General features: G+C 33.3%; 4 protein-coding genes across 20 annotated transcripts in view; 3 read left to right on the top strand and 1 right to left on the bottom strand.

The window, feature by feature from the left end:
* LOC123691045 (rho guanine nucleotide exchange factor 15) overlaps positions 1-5,215 on the top strand; it is a 134,558-nt gene extending 129,343 nt beyond the window's left edge. For all 15 annotated transcript variants that reach the window (XM_045635232.1, XM_045635233.1, XM_045635234.1 and 12 more), the window contains 3 exons: positions 2,500-2,704; positions 3,542-3,727; positions 3,825-5,215. In XM_045635232.1, coding sequence (XP_045491188.1) covers positions 2,500-2,704; positions 3,542-3,708 — 372 coding nt within the window. In that variant the 3' untranslated portion in view covers positions 3,709-3,727; positions 3,825-5,215. The remainder of the gene's footprint in view (positions 1-2,499; positions 2,705-3,541; positions 3,728-3,824) is intronic.
* A 1,076-nt stretch (positions 5,216-6,291) lies between these two features.
* Positions 6,292-10,841, bottom strand: LOC123691043 (transmembrane emp24 domain-containing protein 5). Its single transcript, XM_045635228.1, has 4 exons — positions 10,608-10,841; positions 10,236-10,499; positions 7,254-7,372; positions 6,292-6,817 (listed from the first exon to the last, which is right to left on the bottom strand). Exons 1-4 carry the CDS (start codon positions 10,818-10,820, stop codon positions 6,709-6,711), a joined length of 705 nt encoding a protein of 234 aa, XP_045491184.1. The 5' UTR covers positions 10,821-10,841; the 3' UTR covers positions 6,292-6,708.
* LOC123691042 (tRNA pseudouridine synthase-like 1) lies at positions 7,331-13,854 on the top strand. Of its 3 annotated transcripts, none has more exons than XM_045635226.1 (6): positions 7,331-7,390; positions 11,786-11,917; positions 12,146-12,355; positions 12,666-12,761; positions 12,887-13,127; positions 13,513-13,854. In XM_045635226.1, exons 2-6 carry the CDS (start codon positions 11,853-11,855, stop codon positions 13,747-13,749), a joined length of 849 nt encoding a protein of 282 aa, XP_045491182.1. In that variant the 5' UTR covers positions 7,331-7,390; positions 11,786-11,852; the 3' UTR covers positions 13,750-13,854. The 3 variants fall into 3 exon arrangements, with proteins under 3 accessions (XP_045491182.1, XP_045491181.1, XP_045491183.1); XM_045635225.1 differs by lacking the exon at positions 7,331-7,390 and adding an exon at positions 11,550-11,709; XM_045635227.1 differs by lacking the exon at positions 7,331-7,390 and adding an exon at positions 11,557-11,696.
* LOC123691044 (probable dual specificity protein phosphatase DDB_G0283417) lies at positions 13,721-14,475 on the top strand. Its single transcript, XM_045635229.1, has one exon. The coding sequence runs from the start codon at positions 13,842-13,844 to the stop codon at positions 14,415-14,417; it is 576 nt and encodes a 191-aa protein (XP_045491185.1). The 5' UTR covers positions 13,721-13,841; the 3' UTR covers positions 14,418-14,475.
* Positions 14,476-15,609: the final 1,134 nt, after the last annotated feature.

Genomic DNA, 15,609 nt, shown 5'->3' with positions numbered 1-15,609 from the left:
ACTGATAATGACGTCATCGATATAAATAAATAAGAAATCTAAACCTTTTAAAACTGTTTCTTGCATGAAACGTTGGAAAGTTTGCGCAGCATTTCGCAAACCAAATGGCATACGCATAAATTCAAATAAACCAAAAGGTGTAATAACTGCTGTCTTTTTTATGTCATTTTCTGCAACAGGCACAGAATTATAGGCTCTATTAATATCTAATTTAGAGAAAATTTTCTTATTACCCAAAATATATGTAAAATCATGTAAACGTGGTACTGGATAACGATCTGGTTTCGTAATTGCATTTAAACGTCTATAATCACCGCAAGGCCTAATATTACCATCTTTTTTTGGAACTATATGTAGTGGACTTGCCCAAGGACTACTACTCGGTCTACAAATCCCTAACTCTTGCATAACAATAAATTCATTTTTAGCCTTTACGTACCTGTCAGGAGGAAGCTGCCTCGCTCTCGCATGCACCGGCGGTCCTGTCGTCTCGATATAGTGACAAACATCGTGTTTTGGCGTCTCTTTGTAAGAAATAGGTTTAGTTAAATCAGGAAATTTATTCAATAAATCGGAATATGGACATTCCATAATTGTTTTTAAAGTGGGCACAGTAGAATTTGAGATATTTCCCTTAGTACTCAAATTAGTTACTTGATCAATCAATCTACGTCCGTTTAAATCAATTAATAATTTATGATTAGCTAAGAAATCCGCACCAATAATTGGTTGCTTTACATCCGCTAATATAAAAATCCAACGGAACGGTCGTCTCAGACCCAAATCTAGAGACAAAAAATGAATACCATATGTTTTAATTTCCGTTCCATTAGCAGCAAATAATTTATATTTATTACCTTCTGCATAAACCTTACCATACACCACACTACGCGGGATGACGGACACATTTGCACCACTATCAACTAAAAAGTTTAGTCCTGAATTTCTGTCCAAAACACTGAGACGGTTATTTCTGTAGACTCGGTCGCAGGCACCCGTCGCTGGCTGCACCGATGCTAGTTTTCCGCTGGTTTCTCACGCTGACTAGGTTTCCAGTTGCACGGTTTCACACATTTCATCGCTTTGTTTTTATATTTGTAATGGTATTTACAAAGCCAATTGGGATTATGCCTTTGATTATGTTGAAATCTACCTCTTGACCTGGATCGTGACCTCGTTCTAAAATTTGATGTATTATTTCTTGTTTCCAATCTTCTCAGTCGATTATTTAATTTTTCTATCTCACCAATCAAATTATTTTCTGGACTGTTGCTTAAACTGGACTGTTGAACTGCTGATACCGAGTTTAAGGGTGTCATGCTCTCCATAACTTTATCTGCTATTGATGCCAAAATATCTTCACTTTTACTCTCGGATACGGCTAACACAGCTCTTATTGCCGGCGGTAATAAATTTTGCCATAAAACTAGAAGTGTTTCTGTTGTTACTCGTCCACGCGCCAAATCTTGCATTTTCCTCATTAATTGTGACGGTTTTTGATCACCCAATTCCATTTCGCCAATTAATTTTTTTATTTGTCGATCTTCCGATTCTTCAAAAATTTGTAATAATCTTCTTTTTAATTTTTCATATTTTCCTGTCTCCGGCGGGCTAATTAAAATGTCCGTGACTTGCTCGATGACTTCTGGCGTTAATTTAGAAATTACTATTTGGTATTTCGCTTCATCTGACATTTTCTGTGGCGTTAAAACTGCCTCCGTTTGAATAAACCATATTTTCGGCGATTTCTTCCAAAAATCTGGGATGCGGGACGTAATGGAGACTGACGATAAACTTGCAAATTCTTCTTTAACCGGTTCCATGGTGATATTTAATTTTTATATGTACTTTTATGTGTTATTAAATTTTATTTAGTTATTTAAATTTTACCGCTGCCACCGCCCTGTAGTTTCTTCTTGAGTTGTCCGTATATATATTTTTATATTAATTTTGAATATTTATTATTCTCCCTACTACACACTCACGTCGATATATCACGCCGGTCGAAATCACGTCGGGGTCACCAATTTAGTGTTGCTGTGTGTAGGGAGATGAAATTAAAGATAGCGGCCAATTAAATTTTATATTTCTTCTAAATTACACTATATCTATTTATATTCACTAACGTGGGTCGGTGGCGCGAGCTATGGGACAACTGAGGGGCGACGCTATGTGACTGTGCGACGCGGCCGAAAATCCTGCGTCAGCACAGCACCTACACATGTAACGCCGCTTTTCGGTTGAGTATCGCGCGCTTGTCGAAAAATAAATACACGTGATATATTACTTTACCCCCCATCCCCCTTGTGATATTTCGTGATGTTTTGATCGACCCCTCCCCCCCCCTTTCGAGCCTCACGTGATTAATGGATAGCCCCAAATGTACTTTACGATCGATTTGCTTGAATTTGTAATTGATATTATGTGACTTTCGTATGATATTTCTAATATCATTTTTTATCATAACACGCAGTTATCTAACATCACCCTTCTTTCCAGCTGATGTCCTGCTCAAGCGAGACCGACGCGCAACGTTGGGGCGAAGCCCTATCGCCCGCGGGCGGAGGCGCTGGGGGCGATGCAGTATACGCCGGCTGGGACTGTCCCCAAGTAACAGCACTGTACGCGTATAAAGCAGCACAACCTGATGAACTGGCGCTCGCTGAAGGGGATATCGTGAATGTTACGAGGAAAACTAGCGAAGGTTGTTGTTCTATTAAGATTGTTTAATCTTTCTATAATTTGTAATACCAAAAATTCCAAAAAAAACATGGTTTTATCAATTATTGTTTAATAAAACAAAATACCTACCTCATAATAAATAATATCACTAAACCAAACGATATGTCATCAATAAAAAAAACGTTCCATATTGCCAAATTCATAATACTGTAGGTAGTCAGCAAATAAAACTCAAATCTCAAATCTACACACATTTAATGTCATTCCCAACACAAAATAACTAGTCACCTAAATCTGCACATAAAAATTGAGGTCTTTTCCAAGACGGTATTGGATAATCAATTGTTAGACATATCTTTTGATTTAATATTTTTGTGGATATTAAATCTATTCGGTGTAAATATAGTTGTCACTATTTCTTGTCCGAACATGTTTAGCTGTCGAATACGGTAAAATGCCGCTTTCGTTTAAATCGTTGCGCATTCGTACGAATCGTGCCTAGAGACCCAAATACCCTCACTTTGTTAATTAATGGTCGTTGACTTGCTGTGATTTTTTATCAACTGTCTACATCAATTAGGCAATTGTGTAGAATCGCAGTACATTCTTATTACATTTAGGGCTGATTTTTAAATTCTTGGTTAAAACTTATTCATCGAATAACGTATTAAACTACCATTTCAAATATGTATTGTAATTGTCCGTATTTGACAGTTTACAGGTGACATTTTAATATGTTCGTATAATACTTTATTGGACGGATAAATTTTAACCAAGGATTGAAAAATCGGCTCTCAAAGTAATATTTAACCCGGCCCAGCGTGTAATTTCTAAAACAATTATAATGAAACATCCCCAGGCTGGTACTACGGCGAGCGCACCCGGGACGGCGAGGCGGGCTGGTTCCCGGGCTCCTACACCGCCGAGATCGCGTCCGCGCACGTGCGCGCGCGCAACCTGCGCCAGCGGTACCGCCTGTTGGCGCTGTCCGGCACTTATCTGGGGCAGAAGAAGCGGACCACTTGATATACTGACTCTACTTGTTAGTCACTGGTCGTGGACATTTATCTGGGAGAGAAGAAGCGGACCATTAAACTAGCTAGCCATCCAGATGTTGGCGCTATCCGGCACTTATCTGGGGCAGAAGAAGCGGACCACTTAATATACTGACTAGCAAGTCAGTCGTTTGATCATTTGATAAATTGTGTTACTCTTTAGTCACCGGTTATGGACGTTTACTGGGGAAGAAACGGACCTTTTGATTAACTGACTAGTTATTGGTCGTAGATGTTTATCTGGGCCAGAAGAAGCAGCCACTTGATATACTGACTCTACTTGTTAGAAGAAGCGGACCACTTGATATACTGCTCGATAGTCACTGGTTATGAGACTATATTTCTATTAGGTATATGCCCATTTGACTATGTGACCATGTGCCTTATTGGCCATGTGCCATGTGTTGTAATTATTTCATCATATCAATCATTTGACTTGCTGGTTATGTACCTTGCGACTAATGAGGCATTTGACCATATTTACTTTATTAAATTCTAGACTTTTCAAGTAACTTGACTTACAAGTCGTTTGGCCGTTTAGCAATGTGTCTATAAAAGCGTTTGACACTATGTCCTGCGTTTATGAATTGTTGCACTTTTTTGACTTGTTGGTCATTTGACCATGTGACTCTAATATGAAACATGGCCGTGACTATAACCAATTGACTGTTGTCAAAATTGTATTAATGTATTTGATCGTTATTGTACTGTGAAATAAATTATTTGGATATTTTATACGGAATTCAATCATTTAAAATGTATTAACGTATTTTTCATTTGTATATACTTACGATAAAAATTTTATTCCATGGACTGTTCGTGTCGAAATCTAGGGATAGTTTACACAAATATAATTAGTGTTGACTGACTCACGTTATTTGCACTGTTTTAATAATATTTGTAAGCCGTCCAAACACTGCCTGTATTGAGCACTAAATGTTAGCGATAAGTGTGGTGATGCGCCTTCTGAATTAGTGGTGCTTACTTACGAAATTATATTAGCGATTACTGCTCTATGAGAGTATATAAGTGTGTACAGTTACGTATGAGATTTGAAACAAATTATTGTACATAAAGATTGTGTAGGATAAGCTTAAATTTCGTCCAACCATAGACATCTCTATAAAATGTCTATGGCTGATCTATGTATTTTTTTATTTTCGTGATCTATGCCTACTTGGCCGCTATTAAAAACTACTAGTCAATAGGCGGACGAGTATATCGTTAAAATTGAATCTTTTTCAAAAATTGTACAGTTATTTCAAATAACATTCCTCGTGAATTGTTAGTTAGACGTATTTTTCTGCTTTATGTATGTATGTATGTATAATAATTTAATAAGACGTCACTTAAGTGTAAACGACCATAATATTAGTTTGTACTTAAATTTAATTTATTTCATAGAAAACATTTATACCATATTATTTTAAACTTATTGTTAATGTAATTTACCATCAAATATAATTTCTCATAATAAATTTGTTTTTATTTTTTATAACTCTCTTTTATTATATTAACCACATCACCTCAACTCTGCACTTCCTACCCTTCCTGCCTTAAGAAGTTTTATTATTCTTGAATAAAATATATTGGATTTGAATATGCAAACAAATATAAATTCATTTTTATTTTACCAATTATTCTCATTTGAACATATATGTATTATGATTTAATCTCATGGTTAAGTTGCACAGAGCAAGTAAGTTGGCATAGCACATGATACAAAAAAATTGACCACAAGCTAATATAGTTTAACCGACACTGCTTTCGTTAGGAAACGTGTCATGCTAAATATTTTAATAACTTAGCCCCCGGAATCACAGACACAATAGAAAATCTATTGTGTCGTGGACAGATCGGGCCGCTCGGGGCTCAATGGGTTAAGACAGTCAACGAAAATGTACTCTGACCCAACTACTATGTTACAAATACATATATTGTATTATAATATTATATACTTTCCCAAAAAAACTTCTTTACGACAGTCTTCCCAAAAAAAAGTACACGACGGATGGACGAAACTGTATGTATTAATGTATTTTCTACCTAAAACGGAAATGTTGAAATAGGTAAGTATATCCGTGATGGATAAGTTCATTCTAAACTTTATAACAAGTTAAAACGAACTTAAGTAATAAAATATACGTGTAGTAGTTTAGAATCTTTACATACGTATGTGCGGCGTGCGCTGCATAGCGGGTTCGAATATGAGAACCGCGAATATAATGTCGAAAACGAGACAGCTGACATGTTGATTATTGCTGACTATGCTTTATTTCTGAAGGGATTGAATAATAACGTTATATCTGAATACAACTTTTTCTCGCCTTAATTTCAAAATACATAGATCAGAAATAAGCCTAGTCTTGTAGTTTTTCGTATTCTGTGTATAACATTTTTCGGTCGCTTTAACTGAAAAGGAATAAAACATCGGGAAATAGGTACAGAAAGGAAATAACAGATTTTGTCAATGAAAATATTTTATTCATAACATTAAGTAGTTACACAACATTCGTTGATTTTATGTTGAATTTATAACATTGTGTATTTGTGTCTAATGATTATTCTTATCATAACATTATGAACGTCTCCCTCATCTTACAATTAAAATCAGTAAAAAAATAAAAAAGATACTCCATAGATATATAAATACTATCTAAAAATATATTTAAAATGTCTTTTCTCGAATTTGTGTTAAATAAATTACTTTATTTATTTAATACCTAGTTAACTAAAAATAAAAATGCTTGCTAAAAGTAAAAGCTAAAACAATTGATCATCATAAAGTTGCATAATAAAATTATTGGTTCCAGCCTTAAAATAAGTAGTTAAATTATAATAATAAAATTACAATAGCTAAATGGAATTGTACTTCAAAAGCTAAATGCGTGCGAAAAAAAGATTGAAAGTTATAAAGAGATCAGAAATAAAGATCAACAAGGAATGATTAGTTAACAAATAAGATCTCTGTTTATATTCTCGTTTTGGACGAGTTGTCCTTGACTTCAAAGAGCTTTCTAAGGAAAAAGACTTGCAGTGTGCCCGTTGCAGTGATGGCTAGGATTTGTATCATGGACCATCTGAAAAAGTTGGAAAAAAGTTAAAATAAAAAATAACTTCATTTGGTATAAAATCTTAGTTATGCTAGATTTAAAAATAACCAAGTGCAAGTGCTACTTCATTTGATTAAATGGAATAGAAAAATTGTTGTTTGAAATTTAACAATACATAAGCAAATTTTAATTTCAGTGTAATGTTATAGTTATAGGTTATTCAATTTTATTTTTATAAAAGTTTTGCTGATTGTGTTAAAAAGCCTATAATCCAAAATTCAATCCAAGTCATCGATAAATTTATGAATAAACATTTACTTCTTGTATATTTGTTGTAAATTGTAATAAACAAAGATTACTTTTTAATTTATAAGTTTACCTTGTATTCATCTTACTTCATCTGGGTTGCATGCAAACTATTTGTCTTAATAAAACAAAAGAATTTAAATAATATGGAACATACCTGAGCACATATGTATTGTTATCGACTAGCAAATTGTAGTCTCGTGACTCCCTCGCCCTTGAGTGGTACTGATATTGTAATATGTCATTTATATTCCTCTCCACAAATTGAATTGAGGTCTGTAATAAATCACAAAAGTAAGTATATTGGCAAATGGCATAGATTTGCCGGATTTCAAATATTATAGAAATTATAATGCGATGTGCAATCATGCAGCAAAATTAAATTGTTATAGGTAATAGAAAACAATAATTAGACTTGATGTAGTAAACACTAAACATTTAAATTGAAATGCATGCTTCAATACTTATATTAAATTAACAAAGATATCGCGGGTCTCAAACCATAGGGGCGTATCCACAAAACCCCTACTTTTCAGGAGAGACAAAAAACTTAATAACTTTTTTTGTGATTGAGCCACCTTGTTGTATTTTTGCATGTAGCTATATATTTACACTGCAGTTAATATGGAATGCTTGGTTTTAAGATATTGCCTCTGTAACACTAGTTTTTAGCTGATACTTCTATTTGCCATGACAAATAGACGGCAAAACTTCGTCAAATTTCCCCCATGAATGTATGGAATTTTTGGACGTATAACCCTTCTCCTTAAATTATTAATATTTATACTTTTATTTATTTTTACCTAGTCGGTGACTCAAAATATTGTAATTTAGGAATGAGAACCCATCGAAATTAACGTTATTTACGCGGTTTTTAAAATTCTTACGCCTGTTTGGCTTGGCATTTATATTGGGAGGCGTATGAATTCAAAGTAGAGGTATAAACCAGTTTTATTCTACAATCTAGACAAAAAAACAAATGGAAGTAATTACACAATATTTTCTGTGTGAAAATAAAAATAAGCATATAAAAAAATTAAATTTATTTATAAATCTGAACATAGTTACCTACTTTAAATGACTAAAGTCACAAACATTTATAACTACGTTAAAAACAACCGATTTCAATATGTAACGGAAAAGTAAAAAATAAAAAAAAGATTTGATGTTATTAATTATTACATAATATTATTTAGATGTGCTATTTACTAAATAGGTTTGATACTAAGTGCTTAGTGCTTGGCACCGACTTCAAAGCTATTTAATAAATAGCACATCTAAATAATATGTAGTAATTAATAATATCAGATCTTTTTTTTTCTTTTTTACTTTTCCGATATTGAAGTCGGTTGTTTTTAATGTAGTTATTTTTATTTAACACTTTATAGTGTTTTTTTCAACACGAATCAAACGAGCCCAAACTCGATAAAGTTGAGTCAATATATTATTACTGAGTTTCTATGGCCACCTTCCGATTCCATCATCAAATCAGCTCTATGTCATGATAATGTTTCATCGTTATCCAATTTACATACGAAAATTTCAGCTTAATCGGTTACCGGGAAGTGTATCAAAGTTACTTGCTAGTTTTTTAATTAAGTCATCGAGATCAGACAAAAATGCTCATAAAATAAAAACTGCTAAACCTATCTGAATAATTTTTTATGAGACCAATTCGACACCATTACGCATCAAACAAAAAAAGAAACCAGAAACCAGAAACCTAAGAGTAATCGGTGTACATACATAAAAAAAATATACCGGCCAAATTGATAACCCAATTTTTACATGATTTGCTGGAGACATTTCTTAGCATTGAAGCTACCACTGATTTTCGATTTTGTCCTGGGCAGCAATCAGAATAAAGAATCAGGTGTTCCACATTGGTAAGCTTGGTGATATAAGTATACAAACATGTTGAGACTTCATTTGCCCCTCTGTTTCTCTCGTACTCTGGCCAAAAGTAACAGTAGCCCGGTTTGCTCACTGCATTATGTATTGTGAAATTCATAAAGCCCAATTTCCTTTTATTAAACATAGTTTTACCCAAAACTAATGGACAGTATAATACTGCTTCGAAATCAAAGGTACAGACAAGAAGAGTAGAGTCAACCATTTTATCTTCTTCTTTTCTTCTTTGGCATATTCTTTCCTATTAACATGTTCTTCATACTCCTCCTGTTTTTCTTTCTGTTCTTCTTCGGGTAATTGCTCAAACTTATGACACCAACATTGGTCTATCCTCGGCTTGTGAAAATCTATATTATTTTCCAGAATTAATTCTTTGTATGAAAGCTTGCAGATATGAACCTTATTATTCTCTATGCAATGTTCTTTATAAAATAACTAGCTTACCGCCCGCGGCTTCGCCCGCTTTCTCTAAAACGATTTGAAATTTAAACTATCCTATCTCTCAAGTTGGATCGAACTGCACATGGTGTGCGAATTTTATTATAATCGGTTAAGTGGTTTAGGAGTCTATTGAAGACAGACATTATGACACGAGATTTATATATATTAGAGATATATTTATAGTAAATTCACTAAAGTAATTCCATGCATTAGAATTACATCTACTCGCTTTGGCATCTCACTGCAGAATGATCGTGTTTCCGTGTTGTTGACATGACGATACGTCCACCAACTTGCTCTGTGTCGTCCTCCTAGTGACGAAATCTTAAGACAGCAATACTAAAATATGTAGACGTATGTGCATACGTCCGCAGTGATGACTAAATATCCCCAGGATCATGTTGACATTGATGGTCGTATGTGCATACGTCTATATGGCTCGACACAATGATTTCAGGTTAAAATAAAACAAACAGTCGTATGTGCATACGTCTATAAGGCACGTCAAAACTGCCTCAATAAGCAATAATATTGCTCTTACGTCTATTATACGGCTATATGGCCTAACAATAATTGTAGACTGTCTAGTTTACGGCAAATAATATTTTGCATTTTAAACAAAAAGTAATCAGTATTAAATTATAAGAAAAATTGAGGTTATGTATTGCTTAAAGTAGAATCCAATGGCATCAAAAACGAAAAATCGCATTTTTGCATATACGCCCCTATGGTTTGAGACCCGCGATATTGTTTGTTATTAATTTGAAAATGTAATTCTTAGACTCACTGTAAAATTCTTGATATTCATGTCTAGCTCCTCCACCTCCTTCGCGTATTTCTCCCACATGTCATATCTTATTACTGACAAGTACAAATTGACTAGTTTCCCCGCAAATCTCGAGAACTGGTTGTCTATACACACAGCGTAATAGCCGCCAGAACTAGTTTGGTCCGCGTACTCCGCGCTCTGCCGCCACTCGTAAGGGTGAACGATCTTCCCGTTGGGGTGCCGCACCGCGAACCCACACATACCATCGCCACCTTTCAGCACCTACAAACATTACAAGTTCACACATTATCACCTTAATTAACAGATAATCGAAGCGACTAAATCGATAAAACCTAAACACATGTTCAATAAAATAGAGAAAGTAATTACTTGATAGCTAGCGTAAAATGTAGCACCCGGCTGCACGTGTTGAAAGTAGCAGTCCTCTTTGCCGGCGTCGATGTGGACTTTGTAATCCATAGTCACTGCGGGTAGATTTTCGTACCATGGTGCCGCTGTTGACGAAAAAACGTCGCCTGCGAGTGATAAAATCGTAAATATTATCGTTATCAATGTAAACATATGCCACGTTCGTCGAGCCATTTTCGCCAACTGACAGATTGACAGCTGTGATTTGTGAAATGTGAAGTGACAATGTAAATAATAACAACGTGTCAAATGTCAGCTTAATTTTTTTTTAATAATTTATTTATAACCATGGATACAAGTTCTTCAGTCGCAATCTCCCGCATAATTTGACTTCCCGCCAAAAAGTCTATCAGCTGCATTGAAAAAGCGTGCGATTTGAAATTAACAAAATAAGGACATTAATATTTTTAAAAGGCATTTTCCCGGGATAAAAAGTAGCCTATGCCCTTAATATTTAATCTTATTATTTATTAAACAAGCGTGTATCAATGGCGTGGGGTGGCGTAAATAAACATAGCATGTGCTAATAGCATTCAAAAACTATATAATATTAATTTGTGTAGAAAAAAAAATAATTTGTGGTGCTGTATTTATGTCCTGAATTTATAATTATCGGAATATCTAAACCTCATTATTATTGTATTGTATGACCATATCGGAACGAATTAGAATAAAACCAGAATTATCGTATATGAAAGTTGATAGAAGTTATATTTTTAAAATCAAAAGCGAAACATTAATATAAAGCCACCATTAAAACGTAAAGCTGTGAACCCACAGTAATAATTGCAAAATAATATTATTTGTTTCTATCACAGGTTTCTATTAATGTCTGTGTCAGGTATTTTTCAATGAACAGCTGATGTTGACAATGACAGTTCATAATTATGTCATTTAATTACAATACCTAATCACATTCAAGCGTACCTATTCGGTATTTGTAATATTACTGAAAATATATTTGTTTATTAGGTTTTATGAATGATTATTGTATTTTCCATTGAAAATAAATAATGAGAGCACGTTACTTAACATATTTTTCATACATAGGTACAAGATTTAGGTCCGTTTTTCATTCTATTGTTATAACCGATATGTAACGAAGAATATGTTTATTTAAGCAACATAATAATTTACAGGGCGGCCGAGAAACTATGGATTAAGGAAGGTCGCAATTATCCTGATCCCGAAAGCGTCCAGGGTATAATGGAAATTGCTTTGCAAAAACAGCTCAGACCGGTAAATTATCCTTTACTTCAGCTCTCGAGCCGGTAATTTATTTCGCATACATATTTTAATATTATATTACTTATTTTCTTTATAAAAACTATCACACTGTACCATACCCGCATTACTTACCTTCCAAAAGAGAATTCTTGTAAAACAACTAAATATGTTCCTAACCTCTTCCATACCGCTGTCTGGTTCTAAATCTTTGTATCAAACGTTGTGGAAATATTAAAGTAATCCCTTCTTATTGTATACATTTTTTTCCACAGTACAGATGGAGGAGTCCATGCTCTAAACTCAACAGCACATGTTGACTTAGAAAGGCCCGGACCAAAATTATACGACCCACATTTCATTACCTATGAACTAAATAAGTTTTTTCTCATACATCAGTTAAGTATTATTGTGAAGAACACATTAAGAGTAAATGACGACTTCAGTGCTAGATTTAATGCAATTAGTAGGACTTATTTATACAGGTAATACAGGTTTTATTCAGTATTTTATTTGTAACTTGCTGTGCCCTGCCATTTCACCCGCAGCTATACAGCCAATAGCCTTCCCCGATAAATGGGCCAATAGTTCCTGAGATTAGTGCGTTCAAACAAACAAACAAAATCTTAGCTTTGTTATTTATAAAAAAAAATTCTGTAATACTTATATTAAATTCTTAAAGTATTTATCGTATTTATATTAAAGTATAAAGCGTGGTTTAACACTTAGATATATTTTATGTTATAGAAATTTTAAGAGTAAGCAAAATATGAGAATTTATTTCATCTCTTACAGATTTGCAGTACCCAAGCCAGGTGTGGAATTACCAGAAAATATAACTATATTTCAACATGTACCTATAGAGGAGTGGAAGAGGTGTTTTTTTATAAGGTACTTTTCAAATTACTATTCGTCAAGTATATTAATATTTCGATAGTACCCACCTTGTTTGAAAAGCGACCAAAATTGTATTGCAATTGCACTTTTCTTGATTTAACCCTTGAATACTTTTTCAGAGTAAACAATTTTGACATAGAGAGATTCAAAGAGGGTGCCAAATATTTTGTTGGTTATCACGATTTTACGACATTCAAGAAATTTGATAAACTATTGCAAAACAAACAGAACAGGCGACTTATTTATTCAATAGATGTAAGGCCGGGAAAACCTTGTGTGACATCCTGCACTGATTTAAAAGATAATATTTTGGATTACTGGGATATAGAGATTAGGGGGAGAGGTTTTGTACATAATCAGGTATGTATTTTTCAATCTAGAATAAAGAAAAGGTTATGTGAAAAATTGTATTGGAAATAATATACATATATATATAATAATATTATGTCGTGCTTTTTGAAGAGAAACTTCTTTAGGCGCGTTGAATACAATTTCAAGGTCGCGTCATGGCAATACCGTCACGTCATGGAGTAAGGCGATGATTTTGGTATCTTTGAATCTTGTCAAATAAGTTTCACTTCTGACACGTATGCTCAGCGAACTCGTTCGTTTTTTATAGTAAATGTATCATACAAATTCCCGGAAAAGAACATAAAAGTTTCATAATAAAAAATTGAAATTCTCGATGTAAGTACTAAATTGTAGAAAGCACATTAAATTACTTACTATCATCCTAATATTCTAGATCCGTCGCATGGTCGGCACGCTCATATCTGTGGCTATTGGTAAGCTCCCACCGGAGGAGATCAAGGTGATGCTCCAGGTGCCGTCAAAGCACTCGTGGCACAACTTCATACAATCCATACCACCGCATGGCTTGTATCTGTGTGATGTTGAATACAAGCCAGAAGATCTGGTGTTTAATGAACAAAAGATATGTGATAAGTGTAAATCAAGTGATCAAGTGACTGATGAAGAATAGTGAATAAACTTTTATAGTGAAGTAAACCAAAAATTATAACATTGATTGTTGCATTTTTAGTTTTACTTAGAAAATAATTGTTATCAATAAAAATGAGCTTCCTAAGAGAACTACAGAAACAGAAAAGGAGACTGAAAGAAACGGAAACCATAATAACTAAAGTAGATGGAAAGAGGTATGTTGAAATAGGCCAAGAGGTAACGCAACTGAATGATCATGTCTATGGTTTTGTAGTTGATACTAAACCAGATGACATACCTGTACTTGTAATAGATTATCTGTACATTGGTTCACAAGATTGTGCAGTCAATAGTATTTTAAAGACCTACAATATAAAACATGTTTTAAGTTTAGGTATAGAAGTTAATGTTGATGTTGATAATAAATTTGTTATTATATTAGATTTGCCTGAATCTGACATTAAGTTTGCATTGAAAGATTGTTTACCATTTGTAAAAAATGCCATAGATAATAGAGAAAATGTTCTCATCCATTGTAATGCGGGCGTGTCGCGAACCGCTATGGTTACCATAGCTTATTTAATGCACTATGAGTTAATGAGTTATGAAAATGCTTACAATTTAGTTAAAATTAAGAGGCCAGCAATACAGCCTAATGATGGATTTAGAAAGCAATTAATTTGCTTAAAACCAGGCGAATGTATATGATTTTTTTAATAAAATATATTTTGTAATATACAAATAAACACTAACTTATCATTATATTGTTGTTTTTTTTCTACTTCTTCTTCGTCTTTTTTTGTTTATGGCCTGCCCATTTCTTTTTACTTATAGTAAAGATTTCATAGTTTCTTTCTTCAGTGAGATATTATTGAATGAAATAAAAAATACAAGTATTTGAAACAAAACTTTATTCTCTAATAAATAAGGCAATAAGTACAAACGCCATTATTATATATGAGGCGATAGCACTGTATGAGGTCTTATTGTTTCACGCACTTGCTGTAGTGGAGATTTTTCAGTAAACAACAATTTGTTAGATAATAATTAATTATACTCTTGTTTAGTCCTAAGTTTACAAAGTAGTTCTAATGCATTCACAAGATAGTGTGTGTAGTCCCGCAATGCTTCGGACTAAGCAATTCGTATAATTACAATAGAAATATAAATACATTTATTTAATTATACATTAGGTCCTTCATGGTAACAAACTTTAAGTATCTCAATAATTTGTAATCATTCTTATTTCTTTACTTCACACAGTTCTTTATTGAAAAAGTTGATAATATATTATAAAGATAATACACGAAAGAAGTCTGTAAAACATTAAAACCTCATAATATAATCTATAATCTATAAAACCGCATTGGAAGCGCTCTTTAAGGTACAATTTTTTAAATAGCACCAATTCATAAGTACATGAAATTGATTTTGCCGCGCTTTTCAAGTCTATAGTCTATGGACGTATGCAACTGGACAGCGTCCTAAGTATTAAAGAATTTACGGGTCATTATTTACGGTGGGTTTGTACAAAATTAGAAATGGTTAGAATAATATTGATAAGAAAAACGAAACCATAAACAGTTAATATTCTTATGTGTATTGTTTATTATAATAAAAAAAATTATTAGAACGCTCTAACTCATTATAATATGCAGGAATACGGATTATTTCAACATTAAGAACAACGTAGGTAAACACAATGTATTTGTTTTGAGCAAAATGGAAACTACAATAAGTATAAACCACAACAACAAATGTCAATTTAAAAGCACAGACTTATTCTACTGGTGAGGAGTTCAATTAAATCCTTTTCTATAAAAGATAAAGTTATTTTTATAAGTACATAAATGTGCTTATGTCCGTTCAAACCTTAGTTTAAACTGATTAAATTTATGGA

Source organism: Colias croceus, chromosome 4 (assembly GCF_905220415.1).
Source record: "Colias croceus chromosome 4, ilColCroc2.1".
Taxonomy (NCBI): Eukaryota; Metazoa; Arthropoda; class Insecta; order Lepidoptera; family Pieridae; genus Colias; species Colias croceus.
This window is presented reverse-complemented; position numbering and strand designations above follow the sequence as displayed.